The sequence below is a fragment of the Anguilla rostrata genome, chromosome 13 (genome assembly GCF_018555375.3).
Source record: "Anguilla rostrata isolate EN2019 chromosome 13, ASM1855537v3, whole genome shotgun sequence".
In the NCBI taxonomy this organism is placed as follows: domain Eukaryota; kingdom Metazoa; phylum Chordata; class Actinopteri; order Anguilliformes; family Anguillidae; genus Anguilla; species Anguilla rostrata.
This window is the reverse complement of record NC_057945.1, coordinates 18,776,224-18,792,560: the sequence shown is the minus strand read 5'-3', so window position 1 is coordinate 18,792,560 and position 16,337 is coordinate 18,776,224. Positions and strand designations below refer to the sequence as shown.

The 16,337-nt window shown below is 40.9% G+C and overlaps 1 protein-coding gene across 2 annotated transcripts in view; it reads left to right on the top strand.

The window, feature by feature from the left end:
* The first annotated feature begins 2,380 nt into the window (after positions 1–2,380).
* LOC135237141 (sodium-coupled neutral amino acid transporter 3-like) overlaps positions 2,381–16,337 on the top strand; it is a 29,066-nt gene continuing 15,109 nt past the window's right edge. The window contains exons 1-3 of one of the 2 annotated variants that reach the window (XM_064303940.1): positions 2,381–2,540; positions 14,265–14,458; positions 14,983–15,070. In XM_064303940.1, the coding sequence (XP_064160010.1) occupies positions 14,388–14,458; positions 14,983–15,070 (159 nt within the window). In that variant the 5' untranslated portion in view covers positions 2,381–2,540; positions 14,265–14,387. Of the gene's footprint in view, positions 2,541–6,761; positions 6,964–14,264; positions 14,459–14,982; positions 15,071–16,337 lie in introns of those variants that run through there. The other variant, XM_064303941.1, reaches the window with a different exon arrangement.

Below are 16,337 nucleotides of genomic sequence, written 5' to 3'. Positions count from 1 at the left end.
AATGTTTTAACTGATCAAATTAAAGACTGAGGTGAATCAATAAAAGTGTGGTGAAAGTGTGGACATACAGACATTAAAGCTAACCATTTGGTAGATGATGAAGAATTCACAGACAAAGCAAATAATAACAAGCAACACCTGCATTGTTTTAATAAATTTAACTTAACTTAAATACGTGTTCATCAACCTAATTAGGAGCTTGTTTATTCACCATAGTCCATTTACCATTTACCAAAAATGTTACCTCTTTTTATGTAATTGTTTCCAATGCAGAACAAGCGCAATGTGAAGAAGGGACTTTATTTCTGATATAATTGTTTACCTTGAGAAGGTAAACAATCCCTATAAACATGAAAAGCACCTCATTAAGAAAACAACAGATTGTTAAAATATGGGGATTGCAATTGTGGTTGGAATGTAAACCAGCATACACAGTGGTACCCCAGGACCGAGTTTGAGAACCACTAATTTAGGGAATGGTGGTAATTGCAAAGTTTTTTTTTCCATCTGAATGGTATGTAGCCAAGTTAAAAAAATATCGGGAGTGATCTTACCATGAAGAGTACAGTGTGCCACATTGTCATGAAAAGTGGAGAGTATTATTTGTCAATTCAATATGTCTGGCCAGCCAAAAAACCAAGGAAGAAATCTCCTTGTAGCCAGCAGGTAGCAGTGTTTGTGTAAAATCAATGAAGAAAAAACCAGCAAGGTTTTTTTGCATGGGCAATGCATGTAAACTCTGTCATTGAGTGTTAGAGAGACAGAGAGAGAGGGCTTTGAATGTGGACCCAGCTCAAATTATATTGTTAAATAAAAAGATAAAACATTCTAACTAAGTACTATTTTGTCATGGTAATTGAGTTAACTTAGCAGAAGTGTCCCTTTTAAAGTGCAATATGTAACTTTTCTTGAGTATCAATTTTGGTTATATAGTCCTCTATTCTTGAAGATAGAACTTCTAGATGGACAATGTGCTCTTTTAATTGTTCTCATCCCACCATAACTCAAAATACAGGCCTATTTTGCTTCAATATTTGCAAACAATACAAGGGTTAACAAACCTTTTATGGTTTTAAAGTACAACTAAAACTACTTTTTAGCTCTTGCAAACTGTTATTCCTTGTATCAAGAGCTCGTCAGAGCTATAAGATAGATTTAGATATAAAAAAAACATTTAAGAAGTCTCAAGAGGTTATGTTTTCATAGTCTTAAACTTTTTTGCCTTTGCTACACCCCCTACCCCCCCCCCCCCCCCCCTCTTCGGACACCCACCACCACACCAAGAGATCAATTCCACAGGAAACACTGCTACATCAATTGCAATGAACAGGCAACAGAATGTAAGCTGTCATAATATAGTTACAGTTTATGTGTAAGTGAATTGGTGCATTGTCCAGAAATTGGGCACATCGGGATTCCTTGTTTGATGTTAACAGCACTAAAGGCTCAACTATGGACAGACTGGTCACGTATTGCAGTTGTGTAAAAACAGTCGCCACTTCACCAGGCTGTCATTCTCCATTAGAAATTCACATTAACATAAATGAGCAAGTTTGATAACCTGGTAGGTCACTTAAGTCAGAGGTGATTATGTGAGAGTTTACTAGGGCAAGGACTCAGTGGCTGAATAACAAAATTGAGCCAGTGAAGAGAATTATGCGAATTATGGAGTTCTGCCATGATGGTTACCATTGGGACTCTCAGATTTCCTTCACCGATGGGGACTTCATAAAAGATCCATTCATTCGGATTACTTGCAGTTTTGTGTGGGAACCCCAGAGGCCACCTCACAGGGGAAAATACAGCATATTTCAGTGCGACAGCGCCAAGTGGTGCTGTACGCTGAACTGCATAGCCCCAGTCTGTTTCAGTGTGCTGTACGCTGAACTGCATAGCCCCAGTCTGTTTCAGTGTGCTGTACGCTGAACTGCATAGCCCCAGTCTGTTTCAGTGTGCTGTACGCTGAACTGCATAGCCCCAGTCTGTTTCAGTGTGCTGTACGCTGAACTGCATAGCCCCAGTCTGTTTCAGTGTGCTGTACGCTGAACTGCATAGCCCCAGTCTGTTTCAGTGTGCTGTACGCTGAACTGCATAGCCCCAGTCTGTTTCAGTGTGCTGTACGCTGAACTGCATAGCCCCAGTCTGTTTCAGTGTGCTGTACGCTGAACTGCATAGCCCCAGTCTGTTTCAGTGTGTCACAGCCCCACCAGTTCCAGTGAGGCTTATCTGACTCATTTCCATTTTTTATGGCTGGGACTGACTCATGTGTGTGAGTGTTAGTGTGTGTGTGTGCGTGCGTGTGTGCGTGTGTGTTTGCGTGTGTGACGTCATGCAATACGATCTCCTCATTTGAATGCCCTGCCCTTTTCCTGCCTGCCACATGTGCGCGCTTTTCTTCCTTCCCTTTGTCCTCAGTCCACCATTGACCTGACTGATCTGGCCCATATTCCAACCTCACCACCATTCAGGAGGAAAAAACTAAAAGAAAAAGGGAGAAGACAGGCGGCAGGAAGCATCGCTGGGCGGTCCTAGGCTGAGGGGTAAGCCAGCGTGTTCTTTATGTCTCTGTTCATTCTAGTGCCACGCGGCCAGATGAGACATCTGACAGTACGCCATGGTGCAGCTCAGCAGCACCTCATGAGCTTCTCTAACTTTCTCAGGCACTGTCATCTTTAATACCACCGTGCTTACTCTTGTGGTTGTGTATGTATGTGCTCTTAGCCGAGTTCCCCTTGAATAAGAGACGTCAAACTTTGGGCCTTTTTTATCTGTACAAAAACTAAATGAAAAATACAATGCGAGAGAAGTGACTGAGGGGACAGATACAGGGTTGCCAGAGAGTCACTTTTCACTCTCACACAGGGTGGTTTTCCAAATAAATAAAAAAACATGGAGACATTTCCGGATGAAAATGATATGGCAGTCAATAGTAGAATTAGGTTTTTAAAAAGAATGTATGACAGGGAAAAACCTATATGGAAATAAATCAAGGACGAGGGGTTTTTGAGAAATATCGCAGGGGAAGCTCTGGCAACACTGGAGTTACAGTAACTCCTCTGTGTCCCAGCCAGGCGCTTGGCACCCGCTCTCACGGAGTGGGTTACGTGTGGCACATTCCCCCGGGCACCTAAAGGATTTATACAGACACTTACTGCAGAAGCAAGAACTACAAACAAATCGCACCAGATTGGGAAGGTGCCACTTTCAAAAAACATTCTTCTGATGTCACAACTTCTGCTGTGAAGTTGACAACAGACACTACAGTCTCATTCATGCAGTACTGTTCCCACTCAATGGAAAGAATGCCATAGAGCTGGTTGTGAGATAAGTGAGTGTAGGGTGTGTATAGCCACATATTCTCTTATCTGACTAGAGTCAGGTTTTGCCCTAAAGGCGGGAGAAATGAGTGGCTGCTTTCTCTGACCTCTCCTTACATCCAACTCCCGTTCTATCTACTGCTGTTTTCGTAAGGATGCTTCCAGCCTCCCTGTTTCACCATCCCAATAGGAGACGCCATTTCAGAGAGTAAAATAATGTCATATCCTACAGGAAATAGTTGCACACTGATTTGTGAGAGCGCAATTGATTGTGCAGACCTTCCACCACAGGCATATGGTCACATCCCACCGGTCACTTGTGTGATCTTGTATGTTGGTGAAGAACAAAAGCTCCGGACACATTGATTTGGCACAATAACTCACTCTACCAAGGCAGTTCAGAGCCAGAACTTAGTGTCATTGCTTCTGCGTTAGTGTCTGACAAAGCAAGCGATGCATCCAATATTATTTCAATGATTTATTCTTATATTTATGTTTGCCATGTTAGACTAACTTCACAAACTTCTGTCTACCAATTTGGCATCTTCACCTGAGTTTTGGAAGTCATCAAATAAAAATAAGGAATTAAGTGAATAAAGAAAATGTTCATGCTGAAATATTAGTTACAAAAACTAATATTTGCAGCACGGTAAAATATGCAGCCCACAAATGTTGACATTATCTCTTGTCAGAATAGATACATTGAATCTTTGCACACCGATTGCAGAACACTTTGTGTGTGTTATACAAACTTGCACGTGATTGGTGCTACTAAAGTAATCTCTGTGTTGCTTTGGATAAGGTCACTCTGCGTAAAGGCATCTGCAATATCCTGACATGCAGATTTATATATTTAATAATACATTTTTATATTCATTTCAAGTTGTGTTGAACTACCCAAACAACTAGTTTATGCCTTTAAGAGTGGGTATATTATCTACTCCTATCTCTTTCAGCAGTTGTATCAAACTGATAAAACTTCCTGTTGTTTTACTGCACTGCAGTTACTGGTATGAATTAACAGCATCCTCTACCCATGTAAAGAAATCAGTGTTATTTACCTAACTGGTCCCATAGCAGTGCTGTTAATAGTGAGTATTGTCATGACTACAACACTTTGTGATCAAAGAGCAGAACTGCACAGTTGTTTTGAGACCAAATCAGAGAAATAATCCACAAGGACAGTATAGCGTGCAAAAAGTAATGATGTGAAATTGAGTGTGAATGAAGAAAACCCGGCATGATCTAAATGTAAAATGCTACATTCTAACTGGTTTGTGTTGCTTATGCAGCCTTTGAATTTTAGAGGATGTTATTTGTTTTGTTTAAGGAATATACATGTTTTTCATGTTCACATACAGTAAATCTGTTGATACCTATTAATGCCTACTGTACCAGCACAGTATTTTTTCCTTTTATCCAGAGAAAGTATTTGAGTCTGCACAATCACAAAATTAAATTAAAAGATAAAATGATAATGCATGAAATTGCTAGAGAATCACGATATTCAGATAGTTGTGATGCTATTTGATGTAGAGAGGAGAGTTTTGTGACTTGTGAGGGATTTCTAAATCTCATCTGGACATCTCAACTTTTAAGCAATTGCTTGCTAGAGATATATAGCCACCATTGCCCACAGTAGGAGTAAATATGCACCCACAAACATTGGGGCACCTGCTGTTGATTATCTACAGTAATAGCCTGTTGTTAGCTAATGCTGTATCATGATGATGCTGTATTTGGCAAGTTTGCTGGATCGCTTAGTTAGATAATAATTGTGAGTGAACTAACTGTGGCCCTACATTCAGTACTAAGCTGTTTCCTTCCAGCCAAACGGTGGTCTTTCATTGAGAAAAGGCCTCAGGCCCACATTCAGTTTAACCGCACTGTATCTTGTGCTTTGCCTGGTGAATGGGAGCATCGTTTCCTGGCTCCCGTAACATTCTTTAGATTCCCCAACTCTCTGCTTAACTTGTGATGCTGTGTAACGTTTTCAGGGCTGACCTGAAGGTCCAATGGAATCAGACGACCTTAAATGATCTGTAGAGCATTCCAGAGGTGTGGACCCAAAGAGCTGAAGGCACTATTGTATGCAGCCATGCTGTGGGCAGGTTGAGAAGTGAGGACTTGCCAAATCTGAGTGTGCGAGAAGGATTGGGGACTGAAATGAAGCCATGCAGATAGGCAGGCCCAGCATTTAAAGACTTATACACTAAAAGAAGAATTCACAGATGAACAGGTGGCCAGTGTAAACTGGCCAGAATGGGAAGCTTACACTTTCCAGGTTTTAGTTAGGACCCAGGCAGCACATTTAATATGTTGCAGCATATTCAGTGAGGTATTGAATTAGACTTGTTCTTACACTGTTAATATTGGAGCTAAGTCAATTCCACAGAAATCAATGCTAGCCATGAAAACACCGGTGTTTCTTTAATCTTTTTAAGAAAATGTCTTCCAGGGAATGTATGTTTACAGCAGTACAAGTGTACAAACATAATGTACTGGCCCATTTTCTGTTTGTGCAACTGCCTGCCACAGCGATCATTCTGCATAAACTCAGAGAATGGCCTATCATTATGCTACTGTGATCCTTTCTGTGGGCTCATGGTATTGGAGAATGACTTAGCATTATGCTATTCTGCTTTGAGTTTTACACTCATGGTGCTACATTTCAGCATAATGCTCACTCTTCCGCATTGGTAATAATAAAAGAGAATGTACACACAGTTGATAGAAATATATAGCTTTTGGTATTTACATGCATAAACCTTTGAATACAACTGCACTGAAACAGTCATTATTATGTAATACATGCATGCTTCTCATACGTGGATCTCTTAAAACTTGTATCATCTCAAGATGTTCCCTGGGTCAGATTTTGTCAGTGCCAAAATATAGTATATGTGATGGTCTTCAGACATGCCCCGTTGGCTCCTCCAATCAGGGTCCTGTGATATGAGGTGCTGCTCTGTCTGCATGAAAAGCGTTACTGTCTTCAGTTAGTGGTCTTAAGTGCTGTGTGCTGTGCGCGTGAGCAACCTTAAAAAAGCACTTATCTCATAAGCTAATTAACATCTCTCAGGCTAACCTTATGGGTACACCGCTCCTGCACGTATTCCTCAAAGTCTAACCTTTTTTTTTTTTTTTTTTTACATTTCACATCCTGCTTTATACCGGCCATATTATTTCCTTTCTTGAGATCTATCAGGATTTCTTGAGACTGTTTTTTTCTTGAGTGCAGGAACTTTGTCTTAATGTGATTGTTTCCACTTGACCTGGTGCGAGGTGATCTGAGGAAATATACCCTCATTAATGCTTCAGCAACCGACAGCAAAGTGCACGCATGTTAAACAGGGGTAGAACAAGGGTTAAATATGGGTGTTCCTTTTCACTGGCTCTCCCTCTCTCTCCCTCCCCGCTCTATTCACTAAGTACTCTAGCATTATGACTAAGCCTCACTCCCAGCCGGTCTGACTGAGTCCTAAGGCGTTTAAGGGGGGAAAAAAAACCTCACTGACGAACTAGCTGGATGTCAGCACGGCAACCGTTCAGGCAGGAGCTGTTTGGTTTCACCCAGGATTTTCTGTGGAAAATAAGTTAGCAGAGGAAAGAGCCCCTGACCAGGGACCAGCTGGATCAGATCGGAGTGAGTAGCACAAAAGAGGAAAGTTCTTGTGTCCTCCGCCTTTGGCAAACTTGACATGCTAAGCGTGGAGAGGATCTGTCAATAGGGAGGGAGTCTTGCATCAGACAGGAGCTTGGTGAGAGGGAGGAAACGGTTGTACAGCTTCACTTAAACAGAGCCACAGAACTCCTGTCCTCCAGCTGATACATTATTCTCAAAATAAACTGAATGACTTAAAAGATTTTTAGTATTCCTTCTGTATGAACATACTTTCTCTTTTTAAATACAAACTGTACTACGTATTTTACTTTTTACACACAGGTATGCATACAAACACACACATACACGCACACATATGGCAAGTGTGTGCACAGGTGTAGTGTGTGTGTACTGCGTGTTATATATACTGTACACTATAGCCTATATACATATATAGTGATGTTTGGGACAAAGAACTTTTTTCTTGATTTGCCTCTGTACTTCACAATTTCAGATTTTAATTGAACAATTCACATGTGGTTAAAGTCTCAGCTTTTATTAAAGGGAGTTTTTATACATTTTGGTTCACCGTGTAGAAATTAAAGCACTTTTTATACATAGTTCCTAATTTCAGGGAACCATAAGGTTTGGGACAAATGGCTTCACAGTTGTTTCTGATTAGTCATGTGTGTTCAATGGCTTCCTTGGTGCAGGTAAAAGAGGGCTTTCAGTTTTGATTTTTGGCTTTTGGTTGCCTTTGTTGTCTGCCATTGATGTTTGTCAACATGAAGAGGTATGCCAATGAAAGTCAAGGAAGCCATTACGAGGCTGTGAAATAAGAAAAACTGTTCGAGACACTGGCCAAACCTTAACACTTTGGGACATCATTAAGAAGAAAGAGAGCAATGGTGAACTCAGTAATTGCACAGGGCCTTGTAGTTGAAGGAAGACCCCTACAGTCAAAGAATTCTCAGCATAATGAAGGAAAAAACCCCAAACACCTGTCTGAAAGATCACTGATAGTGAGGTAGGCATGGATTTTCCAGTGATTACTGTCAGCAGAATACTTCACTTCAGAAGCTATACTGCAAGATGCAAACTACTGATTACCCGCAAAAACAGGATGGCCAGGTTACAGTATGTTAAGTAGAAGTACCTAAAAGAGCCTGAAAAGTTCTGGAAAGGGGGCTTGTGGACAGACGAGACCAAGATTAACTTGTATCAGAGTGATGGCAGAACAAAGTGTGGAGGCCAAAAGGAACTGCCCAAGATCGAAAGCATGCACCCTCCCTTATCTGTGAACCGTGGTGGTGGGAGTGTTCTGGTTTGGACATGTGTGGCTGCTACAGGTACTGGCTCACTTGTCTTCATCTATGATGCAACTGCTGATAGCAGCAGCAGAATGAGTTCCGGGTACAGGAGTGTCTTATTTGCTCAAATTCAAGCAAATGCCTCCAAACTCTTTGGACAGCACTTAATCCTACAGCAAGATGACGATCCTGAACATACTGGTAAAGGAGTTTTTCAAAGCCAAAAACTTGAAAATTCTTCACTTGAAGTCATTCTCCTGGTCTGAATCCAACTGAACATGCGTTTCGCATGCTGAAGAGAAAACTTAAGGCAACTAGCTACCAAAAAAGTAGGAGCTGAAGAGAAGCAGCAGAACAGGCCTGGTAGAGCATCACCAGAGAAGATACTCAGCATCTGGTGATGTCTATGGTTCACAGACTTCAAGCAGTTATTGCATGCAAAATATAAGCGACAATGTACTAATCATGACTACTTTCATTTAGGCTACTCACAGGTAACATTAATGTGTCCCAAACATTATGGTACCATCTCTAAAAAGTGCTGTAATTTCTATACAGTGAAACGAAAGTGTATAAAAAATACCCTTAAATAAAACCTGAGAATGTGCAATTTAACCACATATGAATTGTTTGTTTACAAATCTAAAATTGTGGAATACAGAGCCAAATCAAGAAAAAAAAAGTCTCTCACAAACGTTATGGGGCTGTATATATAAAGGCTGTGTAAAGTATAACCCTGCTGTCTGCTGTCTAACCTAAATGCCTAGAACAATATTGTATGTGCCAGCTAACCTGTGAGAGGTGCCACTGTGTATGTACATGCAGCATATCAAAATATAGAAATATGGGCTTTTCTGTGTGTCACATAGATTCTATTTATTTCATGTACCTGTGCGCATTTGTTTGACAGCCATAAAACTGAAATTCCAAAATGCTGTTTTTGGCTGTAGTATCCCAGTTTAAAACAGTCACAGCAATTTGGATTTTTTCACATCTGAGCTATTGCACTGACTTTCACACAGCAGTGGGATGACAGACAGACATCGCTCTTATAGAACGTATCCTTTAGAGTCATACCACGGATCACAGCGCTTACAGACTGTATTCCCAAGTCATTCTCAACAGTTTCTCTCTCATCTCAGTTCTGAGCTTAAATCCACAGCTCAGGGTCTTGACATAGCGATTAAATAACCATTCAGTAACCCTGGAGTAGGGCACGTTTTAATCTCGTTGTTATGTATATTGTGCCTACTTGCTCAGTGAAGATTTCATTGTATGCTGTTGAGTAGAGCTGGGAAATCTATTATCTGCTGGCTTTCAGGCTTTAAGTGACAGAGTTAAGCTGTTTAGTTTAACAGGGATTCGGACTCAGTGCAGTGTATCACCACGACAGGAACAGACTGAGTAAACAGAATGTAAACAGTATGACGTGTAAGAGCAGAGTGTGTGCTCATGGCAACACAACATTTCTGGCATAGCTCAGGGAGTATAAAAATTCAGCCATAATTTTTTTTCCTCATCCCCAAGAATTACAAATCACCCATTGACGCAAGAGAAGACGTTTAAAGAAATATTTAAGAAGAAATATCAAATAAACTTTTGGGCTCATAAGCTAGAAAGTATATTTTATACATTATTTTGTGTTGCATACGTATAGATTATTTTCGTTCAGATTGTCTCATTACAAGAAGAGCCCATAGAGTTGGTGTCATCATATAAGTATTTAGGATCTTGATGAATCCTTGTCTTTTAAATTTCAATATTATATATGATATTATCAAAATTACTTGAATTGAAACTAAGTTTTTATTATAGAAATGCAGCCTGTTGATCTTTTCATGCTAGAAGGAAACTGGTGGAGGCAACAATGTTGCCTTTATTAGATTATGGTTATTATTCAGCATCACTTCTCCACACTCTTGACACACTATACCATGCTGGCCAAGGATTTGTCACTAATTTTGTTTCCTGCTGATTCTGGTTCATCATTGCACCTTATATCACTTATTACAATGGCCCTCTTTGGCAATGAGGTGGTAAATACGCTGGTTGATATTTTTATATAAGGCTATCATAGGTCAGATGCCTATGGAATGTTTGCTTTTTGCTATGCTGCACTTTTTCGATGGAATACCTGGCAAACAGATTTGAAACTTCACTATTTTGTTGAGGTTAATCATTTTAAGTCAATGATTTCACATTTTTTGAAAACAGAATGCAATGTCTCTTCCCTGGTATGTTACACAGAACATGGCCACACTATTTAGCATATGTGCCATTCTATTGGCATGGATGTGTAATGCAAACTAGCTGAGGAGTTAAACTGTGCTGACGTAATTGACTAGCAAAACAGTTTGCCAAATGAGCAAGGTCGTTTCTGTGGTAGCCCTCTGTTGTGTCAATTTGGCAGATTTAGTTTGTTAACGCACAGCTTTGTGTACTGACGTCAGGCACAGAAACAGGCTCTGTGTTCGCCTGAACACCATGTGCTTCTTCACAGTGGACCTGTTTTACCACTCAGGGCTTTTCTCTTATTTGTCGCATTTGGGAGTGTGCAGGTATGAAAGGGAGCACAACCCTAGCTATCCGACCCTCAGGCTCAGAAGATTAATACCTGCAGGAAGAACTGGCTTCCCTGCTTCATGCATATTGAAGTCGTGTCTCAGAAAAAAAAAACCCTTTCTAGCAGGGAGACAGCACCTCGGACATGCCTGGCACATGATCTCAGGAAAGGGCCCCACATCTTTCACTATGAGAGAATATGACTGCAGATGGCTCTCATACCGAGCTGCCTTTAGTCCTGTATTACTACCCTTATCTTACAGTACTATGAGCCTGACCACAGCCTTACAGTACTATGAGCCTCAACAGAGCCTTACAGTACCACAAGCCTCAACATAGCCTTTCAGTACTATGAGCCTCAACATAGCCTTACAGTACTATGAGCCTGACCACAGCCTGACAGGTGCTATGAGCCTGACCATAGCCTTACATTGCCACGAGTCTGACCATAGCCTTATGGTACTATGAGGCATGAGCCTGACAGGTACTATGAGCTTGACCATAGCCTTATAGTACTATGAACCTGACCATAGCCTTAGGTATTATGAGCCAGACCATAACCGTACGGTACTATGAACCTAGCCATAACTGTACAATGCTTTGAGACTGACCATAACCTTAAATTACTTTGAGCCTGACAAGGTGGACACTCATGTGTACATTCAAATTCCACCAATATACTTTGTCAGCAAACCAACTGTCATTACTTCTTGTGATCAATCACATTCCTGTGTAGATGAGGCGTTAATCAGAGGCACAATTTAAACCAACTCAGCCGTTGACCTATATAACATGAACTAAGATTTATTAGAACCAATCTCACAAACTAAAACTTCCCTTTCCAGAAGCTCGAGAGGAAGAGACTCTGGGGCAGCTCATATTAGTCCAGAGTGCAGAACTGTATGGAGTACATGTGTGAAGTCAGAAGCTTTCACTTGAGCTCACATCACACAGTGTCACAGAAACTGGGACCCGAGCGTAGGTGTTAATCACACCTGATGTAACTCAATGGGACTGATGTAATAAACAGGGAAATAGGTCCAAAAGTGAATAATTACCATATTTATTTTCCATACACTGCCTCCTGTAGTTGTGTCTCCTTGCTGGAGCTCTTCCAGGTGTGTAAATAACAGCCAAACAAACACACTCCTTCAAACACCACAACTGTAAATTATATCTCAAATTTGCAACCACCTCCTAGCCATAAGATTTAAGTCTATTGTACATTTGTAAGGTTTATGTGAGTGGATGTGTCAGAATTCTGACTTTAATCTCAGAATTCTGACTTTAAAGTCAGAGCTCAAAAAAAATTTCCCATGTGGCCCTAATCCTCTTCCGTACGATTAGTCTCGCTAGCATCATTTGTGAATTTAACTCGTTTTCCATTAGTGTTGCCCCAATAACTTTCTTATGCGCATCAAGTATAGGATAATTCTTTATTGTAAAAGGAGCTATAGTTAACTTGACTGTCTCACTTCCTCCTTCTATCACATCACAAAATATCACGATGGCGATCATTCCTAAGATTGTTGAAAAGGGGAGGCGGGGTAAAAAGAGTAAGCGATTTGATCTTTTAGGGCTTATTTCTAGCCTTTATTTCAGTAAAATTATGTTTTTTAACGTGGTGAATCATAACACAGGACAACCTCTTCCATTTGGCTGGTGTATTCCATTTAAAAAAATAATATCTGGTGCTTAGCTTACCTTGATGGGAGCAGTTAACGGTAGTTTGTAATGAATTTTCCCGTCTGTGACGAACTGATCAGGCGTCGGTTTCTAAGGGGTTCTCCCAGGTCGACGGTGGTTCCGAGGAGATCCCCCCGATCTAACAGCGTATCCGAGGGGGACCCCCCACCGGTCCTGTTTCAACTGTATTATTCGCTAGCTAGGTAGCTAGCTATTCTAAACTGAACGTTAACGCGTGGCGTGTGGAAACTGCTAGCAGCTTGCTAACTGTAGTGAACTTTCAACTATACTTTGATGCCACGGGCTAGCTAACTGTTGTTCCGTTTTCTAGTTTTAATTATAAGTTAACAGCACAGAAAGTTGCTAGCTAGATGGTGTGATGTTGTACTAATGAACATCCCGAAGAACAACTAGGCCTAGGTAGCAAGAGCTAAGGAGGTAGGCGGGCTAGTCTAGTTAACCGTTCAGCTGACTAGCGACGTTTGACCTTTGAGTTAATTGATGCCACATGGCAGTGCTGGCTAGCTAGCTACACTTCAGTAGACAGGTCTAGTTTGATTTTTCAGTTTAACTGAGCTGAGCTGAAATTAGAAAGCTAGCTAGCCACGTAACTGATTTACTGAAGTTGTACAGCTAAAGCCAGCCAGCTGAATGAACGAAACAAGTGTGGCTATGTAGCTCGCTACACCATGTAACGGTTGCTAATTCCTATCGAGGTTTCAGGGTCTACCTAGCTTTCTGGGCCGTGAAACGGTAACAGGTTTGCATTCAAAATGATAGAGAATGCATTTAGCTTAATTAAATTAGTTTCCCACAAACATAATACAGCTGTAAAAGCAACATTTTTCTGGTGGCAAATATTAGTGAGCAAGCAAGCTACCTTCCACTCAAAGCCAACATGGTGACCACAATGTTTTTAGACTGTCCTACTTTCAAGATGAGATGTCATTGGTAGATGTAGCTAAATGTCCAATGGGGAGAATGATTGATTTCTGCCGGAAACCCTGGAAAATGCCAAACTCTCTGTGCTGCATAGGTTTGAGGCATGCTGCCCCACCAAGCCGTAACTTGGCAGGATGGCATACCTGCCATCCCAATTGCCTGTAATTAATGGTTAGTCCTGCTGTTTATTATGTGTGTTATGTATGAAGGCATGAACAGCTGACTCAAAAAAAGCCTTTCCATGTTCCCATCTGTTTGTCGTTCTGGGAGAGACGCATTTTCATGTACATAGCAGAAATAACGGAAGAGTTTGCTTTGCATTTGGCTCTGATATTTCTCATTTCACAAAACAGAATATAAGAAAACACAATGATGGGGCCACGGTGGTGCAGTGGGTGGCACTGTTGCCTCACAGATAAAAGTTATTGGTTCGTCCTTTCTATGTGAAGTTTCCATGTTTTCCCTGTGTCTGCATTGGTTTCCTTTCGGGTACCCTGGTTTCTTCCCACAGTCCAAAGGCATGCAGGTTAGGTTAATTGGAGAGTCTAAATTTCGCCCAGGAATGAGCGTGTGAGTGAATGGTGTGTCACGTGTGTGTGCTCTGCGAAGTGTCCAAGGTGTATACCTGCCTCTCGCCCAATGCATGTATAGGCTCCAACACCTTCTGCGACTCTGACCAGGAATAAGGAATAGAGGATGGATTGATGGACACAATGATGTGAACAGGCCATTAAGCACTTCATCCCAGGAGTCGTGATTTTATTTGTTACACAATGTAGAGTTGAAATTACCCTGAAAAAAAACTGCTAGCATTGATGTACAAACTATATCCTGTTTCCTCAGATTAACCTGTACTCCCAGAGGATACTGAGAAGGCCTTGAACAGCGTGGAAGTCAACCTGCAGAAAGAAATAGCACCTCCACCCCACACATCTGTTCACACACTCCTCCTGTCCGTAAAGAATCATGGAGTTACAGAAACTGGCCAATGGGAACCACCATGACCTGAGTCCAGAGAAGATTAATCTGGATGATGGGTGCGCCCCCTCAGATATTATCCCAGTCAGTTAGCCATGTACAGTTGACCACAATGTTGGCTGAGGAGGCAGTAATTTGGGTTGGTGGCATCTCATTGCATACCCACAACCCTTTTTTAGTCAGCTGGGTGCCTGCAGGCTGCCTGTACAAGCTGCAGGGCAAGTGCCCTCCTCCAGTTCGATGTCTGTGCAGGCTTAACCTTGTGGCCTGTGGAGTGAAATAAAGCTGATGTTTGACATCCTATTTCAGAGGAGTGTCTCTGGAGGAGAGGAGGTGATGCAGTTATGAAACCATTTTGAGAATATAATTTGGCATTTTAAATTGTCAAAAGAGTGAAAATTAGGATTCACAATGGATATTTTAAAAATTTGGGTGCATATTTCATTCCTAATTATACTGCCCAATGGATTGTATTATTCTTTATGCAGATTATACAATAAATACAGTGTAATGTGAGAATTGTTTATATGGAAGTGATATGTTATTTCTTCTAAGGTGCATTGCTTGCCTTTTGTTGCTCAAGGTTTGACGGCGTTGAAAGTGTTGCAACAGAAAGCGAGGAGTTTCTACCTCACAGCCATGATGGGAAGAAACAGCCACAATTCACTGATGTGAGTACAGCAAAGGGGACTGAGACTACACACTGTCATTAAAGGGGATCGCTGCAGAGATCACAGTGTTAGGAAATGATTACCGCAGAGATCACAGTGTTATTAAAGATCATTTCAGAGATTACAGTGTTGTGGATATAGATACTTAGGCTAAATCACCCGATGTAAAGCAACCACAAGAAATGACCAGGGCCTCAATTTTCAAATATGCAGAACAATGATAAATATTTCCCGTATTTCCTATTGCTGAAATAGAACTCGCCCCCATGTTTGCATCAGTAGACTTATCATTGGCATTACATTGGGGAATTATCTTTATAACACAAGACTGTGTGATTTCTAAACCTAGTTCAGATCAAAGATACAATGAGACAACTAGCATTTCATCAGGAAAGTACCAGGTCTTAGAACACTCTTTTTGTTGTAAAATCAGCTAGTTTGGAATTTAACAATAGGTCTAAAATTTGACCTCATATCTGCCATGACTCTGACACAGACTCAAGACCCAACTCTTCAGTTTTCTCCATGGCTTCCCCGACTCGCTCTAGACAACCATTATTTTCTCATCCTTTGCTTGTAGCTATTTCTTTTTGAATATTGTTATATTTATAGGTTATCTGTCTAGTGGTACTTTCTTTAGTCACTGAGATTCTCCATTACTGTGTCACCACAGATAAGAGCATCTGCCAAGCGATTGCCATGTAATGTTATATAAAGTTTCATTTTGGATGACACTATTTTTCTTTTAATACATTATTAATGCAGATACTAAAATAAAGGAAATTTGTTGAGGTCTGCGTTTAGAGGAATCGGAAATACAAGGAATGCAATGTCAGTGGAATTGCAGTGCCTCTTTTTTTGTCCACCCATGGGTGCGTGTTTAACCTGTGCAAATTTACATTATCCAGTGTCCTCAAGGAAGTGCCTTGCAATATCAAAGATAAACATGTGCACGCAGCAGGTTTGAATACAAACCTGGGCTAACTTCAACTTAACAAAAACATTGGAAAAATAAGACGTCAGTGTGACGTCCGGCGTCATAGAATTCCCCTAGCTATAACAGACAGAGGGACAACAGCTCCATTGACTTAATTGGGTAAATGAAGTCAACTAAAATAAAATAACAAATTTGTAGTTCATCAGTGACAGTACATTTTGTCTGGTTATTAACTGCCAACCTTACAAATCCTTGCCATGCCTATTTGCCCATATAAGTCAATGATGGAATTCTGAACTTTTGGCCCTCCATGGTCTCAGAGCAAAGTTG